General features: G+C 42.3%; 1 protein-coding gene across 1 annotated transcript in view; it reads right to left on the minus strand.

Moving 5' to 3' along the window:
- Positions 1-3,477: 3,477 nt before the first annotated feature.
- The window catches only part of SWAP70 (switching B cell complex subunit SWAP70), a 65,303-nt gene continuing 43,782 nt past the window's right edge, over positions 3,478-24,998 (minus strand). Inside the window, exons 5-12 of the mRNA XM_081063689.1 lie at positions 23,150-23,296; positions 21,876-21,984; positions 19,345-19,526; positions 13,469-13,576; positions 11,848-12,014; positions 5,923-6,121; positions 4,891-4,987; positions 3,478-4,544 (exon numbers count right to left, since the gene is read on the minus strand). Coding sequence (XP_080919815.1) covers positions 4,438-4,544; positions 4,891-4,987; positions 5,923-6,121; positions 11,848-12,014; positions 13,469-13,576; positions 19,345-19,526; positions 21,876-21,984; positions 23,150-23,296 — 1,116 coding nt within the window. The 3' untranslated portion in view covers positions 3,478-4,437. The remainder of the gene's footprint in view (positions 4,545-4,890; positions 4,988-5,922; positions 6,122-11,847; positions 12,015-13,468; positions 13,577-19,344; positions 19,527-21,875; positions 21,985-23,149; positions 23,297-24,998) is intronic.

The following is a 24,998-nucleotide window of genomic DNA, read 5'->3' on the forward strand; positions in this document are numbered from 1 at the left end:
CAAGCAGGGTTTGGTTTTGGCCAGAATCCCCAAAGGGGTAGTGGAGCAGTTTATATGTATAAAAGCTGTTTCGGGAGGCCCGTAAGGAGTGGCGCCGGGAGCAGGAAACGCAGTCTGCTGGGAGAAACGTGACCCCTCGGTGAATTGGTGGTCCTCTGAAGCCTCCAGATGGCACGCCACCCTGTTGGCCGTGGCAGGTGTCATCTTTCTTTTGGTGGGCTGCTGCTGCCGTGGGCTCCTAGAGTTGTGGATATTTTACACCGAGCCCTCCACCCAATTTGACGCCTGGCACAGCAAGCAGAATTCCGGCTAGGTAGGAATAGAGTCTGACTCTGGGCAGAAGGACATGTGGCCCCCTCACAGTGTGCGGTACCCGGTAGCCACTGTTCTCAGAATTTGGACCCCTGAGGAGGGGTGGGAGGACATGAATGGCTCTCCAGCCAGCGTGGAGAGGGCCCTGTAGGCTCTGGCTGAGCAGTTGCCAGGGGAGGCGAAGGGGACAGCCGGCCGTGTGGGCTGGATGTTCCTCGCTGCTTTGCATCATAACATGGAGGACGCGCTTAATGAATAGCTCAGGTGCTGGACCAGCAGCCCCCGGGGGGGAGGACTTGGAGCCCTCACCCTACAGAGGATAGCCCTGAGTACCTGAAGATGCCTGGTGTACTGATGGCTCTAGCCGGGGAGCTGCAGCTGTTTGGACGGCTATTGGTGTGCAGCCCAAAACAGACACCATTTGGTTTGATACTGGGACGGGCCAGAGTAGCCAGTGGGCTGAGCTACGGGCTGTGTGGATGATAATCGGCCATGAGCCCGGGACCCTGGTTATTTGTACTGACAGCTGGGCGGTGTTCCGTGGCCTAACATTGTGGCTTCCTACACGGAAACACCAAATTGGTTGGTAGGACACTGTCCACTGTGGGGTCGAGCCATGTGGCAGGACCTCTGGGACCTAGGGTAGAGAAAGTAGGTGACCTTAATGCATGTCACAGGTCACTCCTCCTTAGTGTCCCCAGGTAATGATGAAGCAGATGCCCTAGCACGGGTCCGATGGTTAGAACAGGCCCCTGCCACTGAGGTGGCCCATTGGCTGCACAGGAAATTGCAGCACGCTGGAAGCCGAACCATGTGGCAGGTGAGCAGACGCTGGGGTCTGCCTTTGAAATGGCAGGAGACAGCAGACGCCTGCTATGACTGTGCCGTCTGTGCCCAGGACAGTCCCCAAAGGCGGAGGCTCCCCTGGGAGACACAGCTGATTACATGAGGGAGGGTGCCCTTCACTCTCTGGCAAGTAGATTACACTGGACCCCTGCCTAAGGCCCGCAATGCGATATACGCATTCACAGCAGTGGACACTGCTATGGGGTTGATGTTTGCTTGGTCGTGTCCAGCTGCAGATCCGTGGCATACAGTGGTCGCTTACACGGCTGTGCACCCTCTATGGTCGCCCCCAAGTCATTGAAAGTGACAGGGGTACCCATTTTACGGGGCAAGTGCATCGCTGGGCTGCCAGGATGGACGTGCAATGGTTGTTTCATACCCTGTACAATCCACAAGCAGCTGGCACGATTGAACACTACAATGGAGTTTTGAAGCGAGGCCTCCAGGTATCAAAACACCCTCCCACGATGTGTGACTGGGTCTCGCGTCTATGGGATGTCTTAAGAATCCAGAATGAGAGACCACGGAAGGGAGGGCCTGCACCAGTAGAAGCTCTGCTACATCGAACAACCGCTCTCATTCAATTACAAGTTACCACAAGTGAGACTCTGTTAAAGCCAGGCTATGGGAGAAATGGAAACATTTTGCTGCCAGCACCCGCATGCTTGAAAGCAGGGGAACGGCAGCAATGGACTTGGCCCTGGCAGATCAAAAGCCCCCACTATCGGTGGTTGGGCCTGATAGCCCCATCGGGGTCTGGTGTGACCCATGATTTGCAAGTGATGCCAGGGGTGGTGGCGGAGTGGCCACCGCAAGTGACTGTGGTATATGGAGGTCCTGATGCTGGGATGATTTTGTGGGGAACCTATGTGCTCTCACTATGGCCTATTATGGGGTCCCCTGTTGTTACATGTTGAAACTACGCAAGGGAATCCAAGCACTGCCATAAAGGTCTGGTACCACAAACTGGGAAAGGTGCCTGTGGCAGAGACCCTCCTTTCCTAGGACAAAAAGTTAACATGTGTCCTCCCAGATGGAAGGGATTTGCCATTGTTGGTTCCTATGACTATTTCTTTCCGCCTATAGGTGCCTATAGGCTAATACTGCACAGGGCCCCTCGTTGAAGATGCTTGTCACATAAATTGTGAGGCGAGACCCTGTAAGGGTGAAGTGTGGGGACAGAGTCCCAGAGAGCAGTTTCCAGGCTCTCGGCCTCACGTGGAAAGGTGCTGGCTCAGGTAGTAAATGGCCATCAACTGTGACTAGTTGGCCATCAGCTGTTACCGGTTAGCCATTAGCCACTGATATAACTGCCCTTGCTACGTTGGTTGGTGGGCTGACAGAGAAGCAGACAGCAGGTTGCGGATCGTGTGGCTCCTGCCTCCTGTGTCTCCAACCCAGCCACAGCGAGACTATAGTGGTATGACTCCCCTATCCATGGCTCCGTGGGTGTTCCTTTTTGGCCTCACCATGTCCTGCGTTCTTATGTGGGGAGTGGGAACAGAGACCCCACATGACACCCCGCATGACAGGGTCCAAACCCAGTGTTTTCAGGATGTGTCCCTAAACCAAGCCCATCTCATTACATGAAAAATATGCACACATATACACACTTTACCCAATTGTCTTATTAAATCAGACAGTCTAAAATGTAGTTCTGGTATTTTTTATTTTCTTACTGAGCCCATTTTACAAAAAAAAAAAAAAAAAACATATAAAACATTTTTATTATACCTTAGAAAATTAGCAAAAAATTAAGAATGTTCAGCATATTACATTGTACAATATTTAGGTAAGAATGTTTGAAAATTATAAATATTTTGTTCCCTCTCAACACGGCACATGACAAAAATACATTTTAGAAACTTTTTTCATATATAATTCCTATAAATGAACATATCCCTGTCTATGAAGTAAAAGGCCTGATTGTGACAAGCATTCCCATACTCCTGAAATTTTCTGTACAGTAACTACAAAAGTAAAACCAAGGGGTCCGTCAGCACTTTGACAGTTGAAACATTTTAAATCTTAGGAGGAATTCAGTCACCGTCTTACCCGAAAATGAGACCTAGCCGAGCCATCAGTTCTAATGTGTCTTTTGGAGCAAAATTAATATAAGACCCGATCTTATTTTAATATAAGACCAGGTCTTATTTAATATAAGATCTGATATAATTATAATATAATATAATATAATATAATATAATATAATATAATATAATATAATATAATATGACTGGGTCTTATAATATAAGACTGGATAATATGATATAATAATATAATACTGGGTCTTATATTAATTTTTCCTCCAAAAGACACATTAGAGCAAATTGTCCAGCTAAATCTTATTTTTGGGGAAACATGGTAGTATAAAAATATCATTCCAATGGGATTTACTTAGTTCATCTCTGTGCTTTGATTCATAAGCACGTCCTCAAATAACCATTTCATTCAACGTAGTTTTGTTATAATGTTGATGAGACGCCGTAGGAACTTAACTCTGGTTTATATGAATTTGCCTATGGGAAACATTGCTTTTGCGCTATACGTCACTTCGCTTAAAGTCGCAGACCCTATCAATGATGTTAAGTGAGGACTTACTATATCTATCTTAGCCAAAGCATTGTTTAAAAGGATTTCTTCCTCCTAGATAGTGACACTGAAGCCAGAATGTAAATCAGTAACACTGCATTAAATAGAAACTGTCTGCACAACGGCATATATGGGCTATAACCGCTTAGTGGAAGCCAGGTCCATGGGCAGCTAGTGACTTCTCTATCAGAGCAGCAATAGCTGAAGGCATTCCACAGGAACTGGCACATGAGGGCAAGCAGACTGGCCCATCTAGTTTAGAAACAGGTACTAGGAGAAGGAAACACGCAGCCACAGCAAGTGACTGACTGACCCCAGTCCTCAGAGGTTCTGATTATTCAGTGAACTTGAGCACCAAACCCCCTCCCCTCCAAACAATGAGGACGACAGAGCCAACTGCACTGTTTGTACGTGGCCTTGTTCCAACAAGAATCTGAGAGCTAAAAAGGAATTTTCAGAAGCGGAAGTTTTCAAAGAAAGAGTCTATTAAGAGCTTGACAATGCTGACTTTTTTTTCTTTTCTGGTAAGCCCTTATATGCAGGAAGACAAATAAGGCTTCCTTGGTATATTGACCCAATAGGAGTATTGAAGGAAGAAGAGTTAGAAGCCGCAAAGCCAGTCCCTGTTGTCTTTAGCATAAAGCTTTCCAGCGACACTCGGAATCTACAGAACTGATGTGACCGCTGTCACTCCGTTGTCTTTTTTCCTTTCCAGGTCTTCTCTCTCTCTTCAAGTTCTGCCTGGGTGAAAGCTGCAGGGCCCCAGTTAGTGATCAGGTGAGGGTTTTTTGAACCTAAAAGACAAACGTGCTTTAAATGTAGGAAGTATGTATTCTTCAAGGAGCATTATCATTTTTCCATAGACAAAACAGTAGCTCTCCTACTTCATCTCTTCTCTAAGGAACATTGATAAATGTCATAACCAGCCACAACAACCAGAAGATGTACACAAAGGGGATTGATTACCTGGGCCTTCTTATCTGGTAGAGGCTAAATCAGTCAAGAGAAATTTACCCTAAACAGTTTGGGTTTCTGTATATTTTCTTTGGGCTAAAGAAGTTTCTTTGCACAATTCAAATACATAAATTAAACAGAAAAATAAATTGAATAAACAAATGATAACATCAAAGAATGTGTTACCTGGTTCTATCAGGCGAATCAGTCCTTCGTGATGGGCCACTTTGTCCTTCCAGCTCTTGGTCTTATTAGTTGCCATTTCTAACTTCTTTTTAACTCCCTGGAACAAAAGGAGATTTTGGATTATGCGAACACTGGTTGCTTGAGAGCCACATAACAAAGACTGGACACTTATTATATGCTTGAGGATTATCTCATTAAACCCTCACAACTACTCTAAGAAGCAGGAACTATTGTCACTCCCATTTTATAGACGCGGAAACTAGGATTCAGAGTGGTTAAGTAACCTGCCTGAGGTCACACACAGGACCTAATCCACACTAACTATAGATGAATATAAAATCCTGTGTGCTAGTTACGGCTTACTGCCTCTCGTCTGCAAGTTCATTGTCCTGCTTCTGACATTTAATTCTCCCACACCAGCTGACACCAGGTAAGCTGTCAGTAGAGGGTGCTGAAGGGACAGTGGAGGAGGAAGGGGCTTTGCTTCCAAGTTCACTGTGCTCCTGGGGTACGCAGGACACACATGGTGCTCACCCCACAGAGTTTCAGTGGCACCTGCCTGTGGGCAGCTTCCCAGGGAGCTCTGCTGGCACAGCACCCAGGAGAGCTTATCTGCCATCCAGCGGGCCAAGCCTGTGCCCTCCGCACAGAGGTCTGACTCACAGCACTGGGCTTAAGTGGACCCTCTTCCAGATGTTCCTTCCTGGGTGCTCTGCCTCAGTCCTAGAGGCACTAGCTGCTTCCTGCATCTGCCATTCCTGTGTTCTCAGTTTTCTCCACCTCTTCGTAATTAATCCTGTTATAGTTAATACTTGTTTATATTAAACTTCCCTTGTTTGATTTATTGTGTGGTTTCTGTCTCCTGACTGGACTCTGACTGATACGTCTCATCACCTACACAAACGTCTTCCTTCTTACTTACAGTGAAGCAAAACTCTTACTATGGCTTCTCATAGCTATGCAAATGTTCTCTTATTAAAAAATGTTTGTTCTTTGACATTTAAACACACACATTTGCAGGGATGCGCTTACCTCGTACTGCTCAAGCGCCTGTCTCCGTTCTAACTCTAGCTGCTCCAGTTGTTCCATGGCTTCCTGCAGCGCCTGTTCCTTCATAACTCGCTGATTCTCCAACTCCTGCTTCTCTGCCTCAGTTGTCTGCATGGCCTGCTGCTGCTCCACATGCCACTTCTCCAGTTCAGCCCTCTTGGAAGACTCTTCCTCCAACAACCTGCAACGTGGACAGCTCAGGATCAAATGAGCCAGGTCACCATACATGACCCAGCACTTGATGGGGACGCGTTAGAGCAGGAAAGAATATTTGAGGTCATCTAATCTGCGTCTCATTTTACAAGGAGGCAACCAGGCGCCAGAGAGGCCCATGTTCACAAAACTGGCAAGGTGACCCCTGTGTCCTGCTCCAAACTCTGTTTCACCCTTTCTGAAAAATAATAACATTTAAAGAGGGCTTAATGTGCCACGAACTGAGTCAAGAACTAAGTGTATTTTCTCAATTAATCCTCACAATACACTTAAATATTACTATTCACATTTTAGAGACAGAGAAAGTGAGGCACAAAGGTTAAGTGACCTTACCAAGTCTTTCACCTGGTAGGGGGTAGGGCCAAATTTTGAAATTTGCCTGGTTGGTACAACATTCAAATAGTTTTCATCTAGCATTATCTAGTATTATCAAGGAAAACACTGACAAATTAATGAATATGAGGGAAGAAGGAACTAACAAAAAAGTGGAATAATAATAATAGATACCATTTACTGAACATGCCAGGCATTCTATCTACATTATTGCTAACCCCCCAATAATTCTGGAAAGTATTATTATCCCTATGTTATAGATGAAGCAATCAAAATTCAAGGAGTTTAAAAGTATGTTACACAAATAGCAGTGGATTTTGAACCAGGTCTGTGTGACTCCAAAATGTTACCTTTCAATATCAGGCTACCTATCTGAGAACAGCCAGCTATGCAGGCATTTAAATAAACAAACTAACATACAGCCCAAACCTGTATCCAAAGTGTGGACAATGTGGTTAGATGCCAGCCCAGGACAGGACTCATCTCTAGTGGCTTGACCATCGGTATTATGGCAACACGCTACACGGCAGGCCAGTTACTATCGTGTTTCCCCGAAAATAAGACCTAGCCGGACCATCAGCTCTAATGCATCTTTTGGAGCAAAAATTAATATAAGATCCAGTCTTAATTTACTATAATATAAGGCCAGATATAATATAGTGTAGTATAATATAATATATAATATACTACCGGGTCTTATATCAATTTTTGCTCCAAAAGATGCATTAGAGCTGATAGTCCGGCTAGGTCTTATTTTCGGGGAAACACAGTATTACCTAAGGAGCATCGGCTCTTCTAAAACCAACAACAAAGGAAGTAAAGTAGCAGACTCTGTGCCCCTTATCTGACCACCAACTCCTCCAGCCCCAACCCCCCGCCTACACCACTGTAAGAATTCCCTCTACAACATCCTGCAAGACGACTGTATAACTCTGCTCCAATTCTCTGTCAGTGTCACAGATCGGGTCAGTCTATTTATGGGCAGCCTCAATCTTTAGAGAGTTCTTCCTCAATAAGCTCTCCCATCCACTATCCCTAGTTCCACAAAGGACCGATCTGCGCCCTCCTCAGATGTCTCTTGGAGTGTGAGGTCCACACCTGACTACAACACTGCAAATGTAGTCTGACCAGTGCAGCATCTATTATGCACCTTCTACGTACTGTGCTAGGCACTGGGATTATGACAGTGAACAAGACTGGAAGGGCCAGCCCGTTTCTTCACCCTAGTGGTGAAAGAATAGAGGGGGGATGGACATTTGCAGGTATTTAGGCTGCCCAGCATCTGAACCCTGTTCATGACTGTAGGGACTCTGTCACAGTAGGCATCTTGATGGGAAGTACGGCCCGTCTCCCACTATACAAGCCATAGGCCAGACACCTGCCCCCTGCCCGGTGGCAGCCAGGGCCTGGTGAAGGCTTCAGCTGGGCTTGGCTAAGCAGTTGCCCCTCCCAGAACACTAACTCTGAAGCAACTGACACAAAGCAGCAAAGACAGTGGAGAATGTATCTTGCTAGTGACAGCAATATCCACTGTCGAGTGACGGCAGGAGCGACCACTCACTGGCATCTGTGCCTCCCAACTGGACTCTTCCCCTGGCCTGGTTTGGGCTGAGTGTCCCTTGGTTCCTGCCTGTGTCCCAGGCCTGGCCACGTCCCTTTCTGTGGAATTGGTGAACTACTCAGGAATCTTCCACAAAATTATTTTATTACTTTAGCTAACTCAGGTTGGCTTCTGTGGTTTGTAAACAAGCCCCTGACCAAAGATTTTAACCTCTCTGTGCCTCAGTTTCCTTATTTACAAAAAAGGAATAGGAACTACACTCACCATCAAAAGTTTGCTGATGAGTTAAATGTGATAATGTGTGTAAGGTACTTAGAATAGTGTCTATCACGTAGAAAATGCTCACTAAACAGTAGTTCTTATTATTACAAAGGGTATAATACCTCATTTGTTATGGGTCCTTTGTATTCACTAATGCTGCCTGAGAGTATATGAGGTTTTGGCAATCATACAAGGAAGTAAAACCCCGAATCTTTTTAAATAAATTGCTATTTAGCCAGGTTTCCTGGATCCTGTACTTGTTCTGTTGATATTTTAAACTATCTTCTTAGTATAAAAATAATCATTCCAGCCTGTCAATATCTTTTACGAATCCTTATTTTGATACTCTTCACATTATCTATCTTCCTCGTCTGCAAATAAGATAAAGAAACAGAAACCAATACACTCTGAGTGCCTACCCTAAGAACTTTGCATGCATTATCTTATTTAATCTTTACAACAACCCCACGAGGTTGGCAGTTACCCTTATTTTATAGATAAGGCACTGAAGGCTCAAAGCAATGAAATAACTTTTCTAAAATTACATAGCTAGAAATTACCAGATCTGAGAGTCAAAACCAGACCTCACTCCAGAGCTTGGTTCCTAACTGCTTTCAAATAAATGAAAGGTATTATCACGTGATCATAAAAGAGAGCCTGTTGTTTCACGTGACCCCAGTGAAAAAAACTTGGATCCATTTATTCATTCAAAAACTATCCCTCAGGCGTTTACCGTGTGCTAGTGGCACTCAGACATGACTAAGGTATGTTCCTAGGCCTTACAGATCCAAAAACTTAGATGGGTGGCAGTTATAATGGGGCAGAATGTGGCTTAGCCTCAAGAGCTTTCCAGTAACTGAGTTGTCCAAATATTAAATGAACAGTTTTCTTCTGAGCTCCTATTCAGAAGAGATTGGACAACCTTCAGGATTACATATCACAACAACAAACTTCAATTTTAATGGAAAAAAAATTACAACACCCCGATGGCTCAAATCAAAGTTTGTGTATTTAAACAATTTACTATTAAAAATCTCTGGGGAAACTTAAGACACTGACAGAGAAAAGACCATCTATGGCAAGGGCAAGATGCCAGATATTCCAAGAATGACTCGCTAATCTGAAAGAACAGGAGGATTAACCCTTGTCATACACCCTGGGCCTAAGATTATGTTTCATTTCATTAGTGCCAGGCTTAAATGTTTCTATCCCAACTCCACAACGACTCCTACGATTTTCTACCCAGAAAGGTCTCCTCTGAGAAGTGGAAACAAGAAGAAAGCCCCCTTTGCCAATCTGACAAAATGTCTCTCTGAACAAGGCCCACCTTTTGGGACTTCCGGAAAGAGAAGGACTTGCCTCACTTAAAAATGACCACCAGAGGGGAGCAGTTTGTCCACTTCAAGTTCCAAAAACAAAGTTGAAAGAAAAATAATTTAGAATAGTAATATAACTGTATTCATAAAGTGGCCTTTGCACACCAAGAAAAAGTTAACTTTCGTGCAGTAATTTCAGTTTACTAGAGCAGATCTGTATATAATACTTATATTTGCATTCAAAACTTTGAAACCATTTTGTATGTACTTCAATCAGAGTGCACCAAATAATTAGCCTGAGCTTTTTAAATAACAGTACCTGGCTCCTAGCCACAGATACTTTGAGTCAGTAAATGTGAGACAGGCCCGACATGTGTATTTTGCAAAAGCTTTACAGGTGATTCTGATATTTACCACTGGTTAAAAAAAACAAGTTTTATTATCCAAAATTGTCTCTTATTCAAAACATCATTCATTCTATAAACACAAAATAACTAATACTGTAATAAATTTCTAGAGTTATCTAATTCACTTTGTGGTATAATCTCTGCTGTGGCATAATCAACCTCTCTCAAAACTGTCGAGAGTTAATACATGTACCATTGCTCACCTATAAATTCTCTGCACAGGGGCAATCTATAAACTCCCAACATATCGCAAATTATAAATGTTAGGTCTCTGAATGTTAGGTCTCAGAGACCTTGACTTACAGACAGAGCCATGTCTGCAAGAAAACAATAAAATGTCTGTTGGCCTGCACCTCGCGATAAACTAAGCACCTTGAGCTAAACTTGCGATAACAGGAAACGCCACAAAACAGCTACTGGCATGCAGGCAGTCAATGTTTTCTATTCAAACAATGCTCCCCTGTCAACACAGTCCCTATAAAACCCTCCTCACCCCCTCCTTCAGGGCTGCAAGTCTCCTTTAGACATGCAGCCCAGACTGTAGCTGTCTTTGCTCAGCCCAATAGACTTCTCTCTCTTACAATAAAAACTTTCTTAATTTGCCTGACCATGCGCATTCCTTTACCAGCTGAACTATCAATAAAGAGGATCAAAAACACATCTCATGTCCCTTAGGATGCCTAGCTGGAAGTCACATGAGACTCCAAGCTTCCCAGGTAGAATCCTGTGCTATCATCACTGCCAAGGGCAACTGGCTGACAGTCCCAAGGACCTGGTTACCATCGCAGTACAGTGAACAAACACAGTGGGATCTATAAATGCCAGGCAATATGCTAAGCATTTAAGTTTCTATTTGGAAGATAATTTTCCTTAACAGAATCAAAATTTTAAAGGCTATTTATTTTTGAAGTCATTTTGGCAAAGTACACAGCAAAGACCTCCTTTTTTTCTCTCTTCCTCCCTAAAGACCTCCCTAAAGATCTTTGGCTGCTCCACATGTGACATGACAGCCATGGAAAACCTGCCCCAGCTCAGCTCACAATTGCTCCCACAACAGGGCGTCACAGCGCAAAGCCTAAGGCATATCTGCACTGACCAGATGCTGCTGCTGAGGTAAATATTTTCAGTGCTGCATCCCAGACATCTTGAAGAAAGTAAATGGGGGAGCAAGTTAGAAACTGGACAAGGATAGCTCAAATTTCCTTTTGGGGTCTTCATTCTACTTTGCCTTCCCTACTGCTACAAAAGCCAAAAATTTAGAGTTTTCACCCAGAACATGACTATCATAAGCTGTATACTGGCTTTAAAAGGTATAAGGGGGGGGGGAAATCTAAGTTTTAAGAACTTCTAAAACTAAGATTTCAAATAATATTTATTTAAGGAATGTCTCCAATCTTGAATGACCCAAAGGAAACTGCTTATTTCCTCCTTATCCCCCCAAAGTGGCTGCAACTCTAGCCTGAAGCAGGCCCCTGTCCCCAAACCTAGGGTCCTCTCTGGTCTGGAACAGGTGGAAGAAGCCAGGTTCTCATCAGAGCTGATCCTGGGCCCATGGACATTCTAGAATATGACGAAGGGCACCCAAGCAAACATATCCAGAGGACTGCTCTAAAATAGATATAAGGCCATCTTTAGCCCCAGAAGCAAGGCTCTTCCAGTGCCCCAGATTGAGAATACACGACGCAGCCAGCCAACCCTCTGGGGTCTCCCCAATCTGGCAGAGACACTCCCCCTCTCCTCCAGAGTGTCAGTCATTCCTAGAAACTATTAGCCCAAGCAAAGTACATAAAGCACAGTGTATAAACTGGTCTGGCACCTGGCCTGAAGCTTCCGCACGGTCTCTTCGTCCTGCCGGGCCTGCTTCTCATCCTCAAGCGCCTCCTGCAGCTTTAGGTACATGTCTTCCAGCTCCCGTACTCGCTGCAAGTACTGTTCCAGTTCAGAGGACTTTTGGGCAACCTGTTCTTCCATCTGCTGTCTGATCTGATGGTACAAAAGGCTCATGATTAAGCGCAGGCTGCACCCGCAAGGAAGGCCTCCCTCTCCACCACCATCCTGAGAGGTCGCCACAGCCCACAGGGTGGCAGACCTGTCCCTCGGACCTTGGATGGAAGGTGGAGGCAGCGAGGGCACCACACCCAATACCAACATCAAGACCACATCCAAAAAGTCCAGGGACAAACGATAAGCCCAGTGCCCTGGTATATCTCCATTCCTTCCACTCCACACTTTAAGACTCAAGTCAAGAGAAAAAAATGTTTCCCTGTATCATTTCTCTCTCTTTTCTGTCTTAAAGACACAAGCTCTTTACTACCAGAGCCTTCTGTAAAAGGAATGACCCCTCTCCCGGTCAGAACCACCAAAGGGAAAAGAAAACCCTGACCTGCAGCGATGCCTCCTGCACGGACCCGTCTGCCGAGCACCCCTCCATTCTCCCTCCTCCTAACAACTGTATGGTTTCTCCCTTCTGAACTAAAGATTCCAAATCTCTGCCTTCAGAATCATAAGACAGAGGCATCCTAAATGTAACAGCACACATAGTAACATATATGCCTGCATTTTATAAAATATTTTCAACGGCATTAGCTCACTTCATCCTCGTAACAGTTGTGGGAGGTCATAAGCTGATCCCCTTAATTTAAAGGAAGAGGAAACTAATGCTCAGTAAGAAGGAGCAGAAAAGCAACAAACCCAGTTCTTCTGTCTGTACGTGTAGCATTCTTTTACATCACGTCTGCCTTCCTCTGTGCTTTTCTCTCAAAAAACAAACATGTCCATTTCAACTCTAGACAACAGAAAGTTACTGAAGGTGATGTGATGAGCATCTGTTTAATAGGCAGCGGGCTCAGCACAGCTCCATGGGAGAAAACCTGTGCTCCAGTAACCAGCGAACTACGTGAACCTTGGCTCTCTTGGGGATTGGGAACCTCTAAGATGAATCAGAGCTGCCCAGAACAGCAGACCAGAATTCATACGTTCTCATGATTTCAGAACCTCCCACTTTGCTCATTACAGAGGAGAAATGTCATGGAACCTATGCTTATTTTTTCCATAGTTATTTATTTTCCAAGCCAGGATTCTTGGAAAATATACCAGGATGTCAGGGACTGTCCCAGGCAAACCAGGACATATAGTCACCCTAACCACAGTACATATCACCCCATTCCATAAATTTCTACTTTGGGGTCTTGAAAGCAAGGTTTATGTCTTTTACCTTTACATCCCTGGCATGGTGCCAAGCAAATAGAAGGTGCTCAATAAACCAACAATGGATGAATGAATGAATACATAACTTCTCCCAATAGCCTACTGCCAAGTCAGTGGCAGAGCCAAGCTGACAAGATGGCCTCACTCCTGTCTCCCACACCCCCCCCTCCCCCGACCAGGATGGCTCTGTGAGCTTATGCAGCCTCATTCCCCAGCTGTGTGGTACTCACAAGCTTCTCTCGCTCCAGCTCTGTGCTGAACCTGGCCTGTAGTTCCACTTGGGTCTGAAGTCGTTTCTTTTCTTCTTCTGCTGCCCGAGATGCTGCTTCTTCCAGTTTCTACCCAATCAAAAACCCATCCACAGAAAAGCAGAAAATGTTACAGTGAAAGTGGAGACAGAAATGGTCACACTTAAACATATGCGAGAATTCAAACATTGTTCATGTTCAATAAATACAGAATAAAAACTTTCAGATCTGCTGGAAAGCCATTCCAACAAATAAGTCTGAACATTTTGCAATTGAGTCATTGAGTTAAATTCCCTTGCAAACGCATTCATGAGATTCGAGATCTATTTCTTGAGTTTTTCCTGTACAGCTTTGTCATCTCACACATTCTTCCTTAAAACTTTTATCCCAGAGCTCAACTTCCAGAAGGGTGGCATGAGGAACTTCAGGGACCCTCTCCCCGTGAAATAACAATTAAAAACAAACAAACGAAAACACTGCAAGTCTCTGGGAATTATTCTAAGGGCATACAGCAAAAGAACATTTTTTCCAAAAAAATCAGCTAAATCTCAGGAATAACAGTGAGTCTATGGCAGCTGCTCCCTTCCCCCACGCTGTCAGTGAGAAGGAAGCTCTCCCCCCAGCGATGGAACTAAGAACACAGTGCTGCCTCTCGCCTCAGCTCCCAGCTCAGGGCGCCAGCATCTCCCCAGGACGGCCAGGCAACAGTATTTCTCATCCTCCCCAGCTCCGTGTTGCAGAAACCCTATTCCAGGCAAGAGTGGCTGTGAGGTCTGGAGCTCTCTTCCTCCACACAGCTCCACTCAAAGGATGGAAGTTCTACTTCAGGTATGACGGGCTGAGAATCCTGGGCATGATCACCTCTGTCCCAACTCACTTGTAGGGCAGAGGTTCCACACCGGAGCAGCAAGCTGAGACCAGAGGCTATGACCTCCACCTAGTGACAGGTTCATAAAGCAGGGGTGTCACTCAAAGAGACGCAGACCACTGTCTGCCCCCAGCTCCAGACACTGGCAGAGGTTTGCCCAGAGAGAAAGGCAGGCTCGGAAGCTCTCCCCAAGAGAACTGACTTTATTTAAAACAGTGTGAGGAGTTCAAGCCTAAAGATGCTCTTGCAAACAATGGCGATTTTGGTGGTAAGGAATAAGAGGAGGCTCCCAGCTCTGTGAGACCAGCAAGCTACACCACAGGCCAGCTGGAAGTTTGACAGAGAGAACCTGGGTAAGACCGCCAAGAAGAGCCCTCACCAGTAGAAACCAGTCGTAAAGACTACCTGTGGGCCTGAATTTAAACAATATCAGACTGTGGGGCACTGTAGGACCCAGGGTATTGCTAAAAAACAACAGAGCAACCACTGGAGATTAGTTGAGCTCTAACAGAGAGGGCTGTGACACCAACAGAGGCAGAGTGACAGAGACTTTCAAAGAGAGCCCTGCTAATATCAGGTCATGCCAGGGCACTGTGTGTGTGCCCGAGGCTGTTCCTCTGAAGAGCACAGAGGCTTTATAGAAGAAAACAGACCTCACGGAAATAGTCCAGCCACTAGTCCAGCCACACTACTAAACAAATAAACCAGCAAACAGTTGGGGGAGGGGAGGAAGCTGTATTCAGAGTACTACAATATGTTATCTAAAACGTCCAGTTTTCAACAAAAAATTATGAAAATCTCTTTCAGCAAAGAAAGAGGAAAGTGTGAGTCATACACAGGGCATAGAAAGTAGGCAATAGAAACTGCCTTTGAAGGGGCTCTGATGGTGGATTTAGCAAAGACTTCACAGAAGTTATATGTTCAAAGAACTAAAGAAAAGCACGTTTAAGGAAGTAATAGAAGGTATGATGATATCCCATCAAACAGAGAATATCAATAAAAAAAATAGAAATTATAAGAAGAACCAAATGGAAATTCTGGAGCTGAAAAGTACAATAACTGAAATGAAAAATTCACTAGAAGGAAACTAGTAAGATTGACTGCTGACTTCTCATCAGAAACATTTGACTAGTTCTGGTCAAAATATTGTAAACAGATGTGAAGTGTGACATTTCTGGGCTGGAGTACTTAATTGCCAAACTCTAGAACTCTTTGAACTCTGATACAGTGAATAGCAAGATTTGAGATGCTGGCTGTTTCATCAGCCTAGATTTCATGATTATAGACGTACATATATATATACATATATATTATATGTGTATATATATATATCACATATATACATATATATTATGTATATATATACATATATATGTATATATATGATATATATATAATATATATGTATATATATTATATATATTCCCTGATCCAGCAAGCCCACTTCTGAGAATTTTTTCTACAGATACATTAGAACATGTAGGAACACAGGTATAAAATAATCCCCTGCAGCACTGTCTACTAAAACAAAAGATTAAACCAACCCAAATGTTCATCTACCAAGGACTGGTTAAATAAGTAATGATATAGCCATTTAATACAACATTAAATAGCCATAAACAAGAATGAAAAAGCTCTCTTTATACTGACATGCAAAGATCTCAAATATATATATAAATTGAAATAAACTAATTGCAGAACCACGAGATCAAGTATCTATATATTGTGTTTAAAGAGTGGGAAAATAAGAGTGCACATGCATATGTTCTTATATATACGTTTAATTAATCTAGAAGGATATACAAGAAATAAAAATTAGTGGTCATTTTAGGCAAGAGGTGGGAACTAGGCAGAGAGAAGAAAGATGTGGGAGGAAATCTTTTCACTGAATCCCTTTTTGTGTTTTAAAATTTTGGACCATATGATTGTATTACCTATTCAAATGATTACATTTTTAAAAGAAAGAAAAATAGAATTAAAAATTGTTTGGGGAGGAGGGATGAACAGATAGAGCACAGAGGATTTTGAGGACAGTGAAAATACTCTAAATGATACTTTAGTGGTAGATATATGCCATTATACATTTGTGCAAACCCACAGAATGTACAAGAAAAGTGAATCCAAATATAAACTGTGACTTAGGGTGATCACGAGTGTCAGTGTGGACTAACCAACTGTAACAAAGGCACCGCTCTGGAGGGGACATGACATGGGGGGAGGCTCTGCATATGTAGGGACAGGAGGCACATGGGAAATCTCTGTACCTTCCTCTTAATGTTACTGTGAACCTAAAACTGCTCTAAAAAAATCTAAGTCGATGATTCCCTGAACCGATGGGTTCTCAAGGGTGCCCAAGACCTAGTGGGAGATGAAAGATACTTTGGGGAGAAGCGGAGGTGGTTGGTGGAGGAAGAAGCGAATGTGCAGGCGGAAGCGCAGAAGAAGCAAGATGAGGCAGAGGTCCAAGTGAACCGCTAGCTTGTGCACCGGTGGAAGCCACAGGGGCAGAAATGAGGCAAGCCAGAGGCCAGGGATACTGGAACACATTGTTGGACTGCATGCCTAATATCTAGGACTTCTCAATGGATCTAGAACATACATTGCCATCTGTTCCCCGCTACCACCTTTTGAGAAACCCACTTTGCTCGTACAAAAACAGTCCTTCGCTCTGGACCTGAGACATTCTAGACAAGTTCTGTTCTCAGTTGTGGCTGATGTAATGTGTACAGTAAATCATCTGCTGTCTTAGCTGAAGAAAAAAAAATCTGTCTTTTCTCAAAAAACATTATTTGGTAAACCTTTTAAAGAAATCTATTAATTTATTTAAAAAATACTATGATTTCTCATTCCTTCTTCTGAATTAACTAAGGAGTCTCGAGTCTTAACAAAACTCACAAATACGTAACCTAATTCCAGGTGATTGAAATATTCACCTAAGCAGTATTTTTCTAAAAATGCTTCCATGAAAAATAGGAGTATTTTATGTCTTGATAAGAAAAAGAAAACTAAAGATTAAGGGACCTGTAATAATTGTCTAACACTTATCCATCAAACCCCAAATCAGTTGCTTAAATAATTCCGTAAAACTAGGCAGTGGGGAAGCTGTCTCAGTGGCCTAGCCTGGGGCATACATTCACATAACACAAAGCAGGGAATCTACATGCTCCCAGAAGCCTGAGTTTAAAACAGTCTGAAAGGACGCTAGGTAGATGCATCTCAAATGCACAACGCTAAGTGAAAGACTCCAGTCTTGAAAACAGACCTAACTGTATGATTCCATTTATATGACAATTTCGAAAAGGCAAAAATCTGGGAACAGAACACAGATCGGTGGTTCCCAGGGGTTGGTGTGAGGGTTAGGGTCCGACTATAAAGAGCAGGATAAAGAGATTCTTTGAGGCACTGGAATTGTTCTGTATTGTGTCTGTCGTGGTTACAAGAATCTGTGCATGCGTAAAAACTCATAAAACTACACAAAAACCGGGGCAGCTGGATGGCTCAGTTGGTTAGAGGGCAAACTCTCAACAAGGTTGCTGGTTCAATTCCCACATGGGATGGTGGGCTGCACCCCTGCAATTGAGATTGAAAACAGCGACTAGACTTGGAGCTGGGCTGTGCCCTCCACAACTAGATTGAAGGACAAGACTTGGAGCTGATGGGCCCTGGAGAAACACACTGTTCCCAATATTCCCCAATAAAAAAATTCTTTTAAAAATCAATTTAAAAAAACAATACAAAACCCACAAATCTTACTGTTTTAAAATTTTTAAAAATTAAACAGAAGAAAGAAAGACACAAGAGCTTCTATCTTAATTTAGGTAGTAGTTTCAGGAATATTCACTTCATAATTATTTTCATACACATATTTTATATGCTCCCCTGTATGCGTATTTCATAATGTTTTTTAATTATAAAAGGACACCAAGCCCAGATGCCCACCCCACTCCCATGACACCCATTTCTGCAGTGTGCTCAGTGGATGGGGGAAGCAGCAATCGTGTACTGCAGTGCTCATCCGAGCCCGTGAAGGCAGAGGCAGGATGCGGGAGTGATTCGGATGGAAGAGCAGCGAAGCCTAAGGGGCCGCTTTTAGAAAGTGGGTGTGCTGGATAGGAACAACTTTTTCTAAGATTGTATGCTCCCATGGTTCTTAAGATTATAAAAGTATAACACAATTTTGGAGTCTACTCAGAGGAAGTCAGCATAGAGTGCAGCATTTCCATGGTTTGCAAAGGGAGAACCTCACCAGGAATGTGGGGCTTTGTACTATGAACATCTCCATATCCCAGGACAAAGGTGCTGCAGAGAAGGACACAAAAGGTCTTTGAGCTCGTGGTTAACAGGAGCTCACTGATTCAAGGCAGACAGGCTCATCCCGGAGGTGTCCCAAAAACCATGCCCACACACTGGGGACTCACCACCACCCCCGGAACCACTGTATTATATAAGCGAGGAACAGGGTTCCCAGTAAACATTAACTATCTTGTACAGCCTATAGCACTTGACCCCCTATCCCTGAGAGGGAAGGAGAAACTGACCCAGATTGTGTCTTTGACCGCAAACAGTAAGTAAAACCCACAATCCTATACTTGGGTCTTGCAAGGTACTCATGAGTGAAGATGGGAGCTAACGGGGAAAATAAAGAAGCAACAGACCCTGCCCAGGTCACCAAAAGGGACCTTGACATCCATAGGAGAATAAACTTTCTCATCTTTCTCAGACAAAATTCAACTGTGCCCATTCTTATAAATACGCTTTTCTGGTCAATGAAATGTCCTTTCTGCTCTGACACCCTTATACTTTCAGGGCTAGGAAAACTAGGGTGTCTCACTCAGTGGTCTAGATACACTTCCTGAGAACACAGTTCACCAAACACAATCCCCCTAAAATTGCAGTAACCTGATCTTTGTAAAACCAAAACTCCAAATTAAGGCAGCTGTGGCTCCTGCAATGAAATGAGAGCCGCCCCCAGCTAGGCGCCCACTCCCACCTTCCTCACGGTCTCCAGCTCCTGCTGTTTGTTTTCATTGGCAGCCTGCAGCTCCTTCATCTGCCTCTCCAGCTCGTCCTGCTCAGCCAGTAGCTTCTTCCGGAGTTCTTTCCGACGCTGGCGGGCTTCTTTGTGTGGCGGGGGGCTGCCCAACTTCAACAGATAGATAGTAGAATGAATGGCTGTAAAAAGTGTAGAAGAAAAAACAGGAAATACACTTTACTGTTTGTAAGCCGAACATGCAAAAGGCACAGTGGGAAGAAAACCAGACAGAGACCCAATGTAGATTCTGATTCTGTCACTGAGCTGCACTGTGACCCTGAGCAAGTCACACAAGCTCTTGCAGCATCACTTTCCTCATCTCTAAAATGAGAGACAGGATCTCGAAAGTCCCTTCTAGCTCCAAAATTCCATAACTGCACATCTGTGCTTAAACAGATACTTGACTCAGGAATACCACACTCACTGGAAGAATTTAAAACACTTTCAAATCCCTTCTCCAGACTTCACAGAAGGCCAAATAAGATTCAGACGTAGGAAGGGCTGAGATTCAAAGTCCTGGTATCTGATTTGCTGCCTGTGTTGTTTAGTCTGTCCTTCATCTATGCCTTATGAAACCATCTCCCTCTACACCTCCTTCCTGAATGATAACAGCAACTACCATTTACTGAATACTTGCTATATATATACCTTTTATGTGCATTATCTAAATTTTATATGAAATTTGATTTCTTTCCTGATTGTTTCAATTATATAAATTTAATTTTTTGAATAGCTAATACTTTCACATTGTTCAAATTCAAAAGCATGAAAGGACACGGGGGAAGTCTCCCTCCCACTCCTATCCCCAAGTACTGGGTTCCCCTGCCCCCTAGCAACTAATGCTAACAGTTTCTTGTGCTTCTTTCCCGAGATATTTTAAGTGTTTACAAATAAACATGTATATACGCCTTCTACCTTCTTTTGACCCAAATAGTGGCATAACACACTCTTCCGAGCCTCGCTTTTTTCACTTAATTTATCTTGGAGAGCTTTGCACATCAGTATACAAAACACTATACATAAAATATTGCACAGTACTCCATTGTGTAACTGTACCATAATTTATTCAACTATTTCCCAATTAATGGACATTTAAGTTGCTTGCAATCTATCACAAACATTGCTGCAAGGATAAGCCATTTTAAAATGTGCAAGTATATCTTCATTATCTAATTATTATTATCCCTATTCCACACAAGAGGAAAGCAGCTACAGAATTCATGACTCAACCCAAGTGACTCAGGAAAGAGGATTCAACCTAGCTGCACTTGCCTCAAACTCTTAAACCGCATCAAAAATGATCACAATTTTCAATATAATATATTTTTACCTGAAACCGAGGGTCCCTATAACTTTGATTAAATTTAGTTTTAAATCCCAGCTCTGGAAAGCATATCCCTCTCTCTATATACACCCATCAGAGAGACCTAGCCTCCCCCCGCCCCCCCCCCCCCCCAGTCAGCAACCCCTGAGGCAGCAGCAGACAGTAGCCAGATCTGACTCATGGTCACAGGTCTGGACCTCTGGCAGGTTAAAGATAACATCTTGACCTGAATTATGTTTTAGCTCCTGAGCCCTAAGGTGGAATGACCCCCTGGCTACTTTCCCATGAAACCAGACAGAGGGACGCTGGAAAAGACCTCAGAGCTGTCCTCAAGACCTGAAGAAATGTTTATTACCCTTACCTCACTCCCAACCAATCAGCTCCCAGCCAGACCCCAAACTCCTAACCCACAGTGTCTTGTGATTTTGCCCCACATAATCTGTAACCTACACACCATCAGGTAGTCAGGTTTTCAGCATTAGCTTCCTGCCTCCGTATTGGCCACTTCAATATTAAACTATTTTTCTTTCTATACTGCAAACTCCTGCTCATGCATTTCTTTGGGCCAGTGCAGGCAGGCAGACGGATTCAAAAAACAGAAAATTCAAGTCCTAGTAACATATCTATGTCCAAAAATATCACATTCAGAATCCCCTTTCATGATTTAAAAAAACAAAATCTCATATATAGTGTCTCATTCTTTACTAATTTTGGAATAATACTTCAGTTTAAAAGTTATTAAATCAAGTTTGTGTTCTTAAGGTTTGTGTTTGAACCTAGTGATTTCTTGTGGAAATAACAGATCTTGAAAATTATTCAAAAGCTACTATTACTTTATTTCTCTTCTGTTTTACATATTACTCAACACTCATGGGGGGCACTTTAAAAGTCTTCATAGTTGTTAAAAGGGGAAATTCCATACTCTTTAAATACTAAGAGTAAAAAACTCAAAATGTCCAGTTTATAATTTTCCCACAAGTTCATATGCAAATGAAATTGATGAAAAATTTGGGAACTCCTCTTAACTTTTTTTTAAGCTACTATGTTACACACAGAAATAACTATAGACAATGAGGAAACAACCCCTTAGTATCTCTAATGAAATTCAAAAATAGAAAGTGAGAGCTCTCAAGTTTGTCGTAATAAATAATACAAATTACCATACCCTGAATCCACTCCTGTTTCTTCTTCTTATCTGAAGCACTGATTTCAAAGGTCTTATCAAAACATTTTATGAGAAAAAGGCATTTCTTTCCATCTTTGTCAGGCAAAGACTAAAGCAGAAAGGAAAATTAGCTCTTTAAAATTTCATTTTTAAGTATTTAAATTCAATTCCATCTTAACTATTTATACAAATCTGGCTGAAATTCAACGTCAGTGAAAAATATAGATCTATAAGTGCCTATTACTGATTTACTGATGCTGTCCCCTAGGTGACATCACTATGGGAACCACGCGGCCTGATTAGCATACCACATCTGGACTGGGAGAACCACCGACACCTGATCGGGATGCCATGCTTTGGGCTTCACTGAGCAGTGACTCTTGTACTCGAGCACATCCCTTACAGGAACCCTGGAAGGTATACCTATGGAACTGTTACAATAGCTGACTCTGTGATAAGCCTGGGTAAGCCTGGGTGATTCCACACCACCAGTGTGATTCCACACTGATGGAGCGCTCCTCTCCTTTCACCTGGGATGCTGCTGCTCCAAGTTGCGGTTCCTGTCCTACATCCTTAGAAGGAGGCTGGTATGGCCTATCATAACCTTGTGAGTCTCCATGTTTAGTTGATTCTAAAAAGACCCCTTAAGTGGGTATTGCACACCCTAAGACATTAATATATCTGTACCATTTCATCCATCAAAATACATTATTGTTTATGAGTGAGATCTTAGGTATTTTAAATATCCTTCAACAAATACAGACGTGGTAGTAGTTCAGATATAAATTAACAACACAAAAAGTTATGTTCTTGAGGACTTCACTTCTTTACAGAATTAGCAGTTGTGAATAAAGTGTCCCGAAAGTCACCCAAAATATTCAAAGGTAATGCTCACATCTTCATCAGTTTTATTTATTGTACTCCAAGTGGTACAGATTTTCTGGTACAATCATGATTTCAAACACTGTCTTCCTGAAATATTTTTTGCTTTATTTTTGTGTTTTATGACTCCATTTTATTTAATAAATGATTCCTTAAGTGTACAAGTAAATGTGATTTAATCCCTATACTTTGTTCATGAGTATAAGACAGGAAATAAACTCACATTAGATAAAAATTTTGTCAGGTATCTTTAAATTTTAGTTCAGAAACTATGGCAATTTTATGACTATATTATTTTAGAATGTAAATTTTAAAATTATTTTAAGGCTCTCAAGTCTAGAAGAAGGAAGATAAACTACTTGAGCAGCAGAGGGCAGCACCGGAAAACTTACCTCTACACAGCAGTTTTCGTCCAACAGAATGTCTCCTTTCTTGTCTTTCAGATCCTCACTCACATAATAAGAAATTATGTTGGGTTTTAGTACAAACCAGCGTTCAGTCCAGTTTTTCCGTCTATGGCCTTTTTTCATCATGTAACCCTATGAGAGATCAAATCTGATATAAATGCCTGTCCTTTTATTTACAAGAACTAATATCTAATCTCTCTCTTCCCTGATATTCTTGCCTACTCCATTACCTCACTGATGTATGGTCGTGAACACATAATATCAGTGGTTCTTGTCCTTCGTGGATCATGACCCCTTTGAGGATCTATGAAGGCCAGGGACACTATGTCCAGTCAAATGCATGCAAGCATATGCAAACAAAAGTCTACACAGAATTTTAGACACTCCGAGACAAACCCTCCCCTCACTGCAAAGCTATATAGATAGTAAACTTTAGAATCCTGAATGTTAATAGCATTGTGGGTTTTTTTAATTCCTTACCTTTTATGGATACCTATGGAAATATTTATAGATAAAATGAAATGTCTGAGATTTGTTTCAAGTAATACAGGGGCAGCAAAAGTAGGTAGGGCAGGATTCACCATATGTTGGTGGTTACTGGAATTGGGTGATGGATATATGGAAGTTCATTATACTATTCAGTCTATTCCGTTTAAATCACACACACACACACACAAACACACACACACACACACACACACACACACACACACACACACACACACACCCCTACCCCTAACAGTGATTCTTAGTAAATTAAAACCTCAATCAATGAAAATGCTAAAAGGTATCAACTTGGCCAAGTATATCTTCTCAACCAATCACCTCTGGCACCAACCTACCTTTCTACCTGACCTCACACTATTCTGGACGATGAATTCTGTTCCACATGAGCAGGAAAAGAACTGAACCAATAGTTAGGATACTGGCTTCTAACTGTAGCTTCTACGCTCATACGTACTAGTCCTATACTGTCGTCCCACATATCAGCCTCGAAGATGTGTAATTCAAATTTTTACTTCAGCAAAATTACACATTCAGGGTTTTTCGAGAACAGCTAAAATTTAAATATTAAATATAAAAAGGTGCTGACAGCCCATGGTAGGCTATTCATAACATTAAAGATATGATATTAGCTTGGCTGTAAGTTATCATTTGATTATTATAGTAAGTTTTAATCATATTACTTGTTCAGTTTCCTAATCCTTAGACATTTAAGCAAACGCTATCTCATACTGAAATTCATCTATAGCCCTATATGCTGTCATCCTGGAAAGCATAAAAGCCTAACTTTTTAACTTAGTTATGTATCTACATTATTTACACTAATATGGTCAATTTAAGAAATATTCTTTTACAGTTCCAAAAGTGGATCTTTAAAGGATCATGATACTAACAGGGAAGAGGGTATGGATAAATTTGGACAGAGACCATGTCTCATACCTCTTTGTAACACCAAAAACCTATACAAATTAAGTCTCAATTAATTAATGTTTATTGATGGGCTCCATTAGGCAAAAAGAACAAAAACAACAATATCACCTACTATGCAAAAAAAGGACCAAAGTAAGGAAATCCCAAATCAGTTATTATTCAATATAATAAAGTAAGAAATTTGAAAGATCCACTAAATATATATATAAATTCAATTTAATAAGCATTAAGTTTCACATACGCATATCAGATGCTATTTAGGTGATGAGAAAACAAACATATCTAATAAGATAAATGCAACTTTGCTAAATAAAGGTGTTTATTTAGCAAAATTTCCAAAATTAAGGATATTTTTCTGATTCTATAAAAATTAACATAAAGTCATATATACAGAAAGTCC

Source organism: Rhinolophus hipposideros (assembly GCF_964194185.1).
Source record: "Rhinolophus hipposideros genome assembly, chromosome: 10".
Classification (NCBI taxonomy): Eukaryota; Metazoa; Chordata; class Mammalia; order Chiroptera; family Rhinolophidae; genus Rhinolophus; species Rhinolophus hipposideros.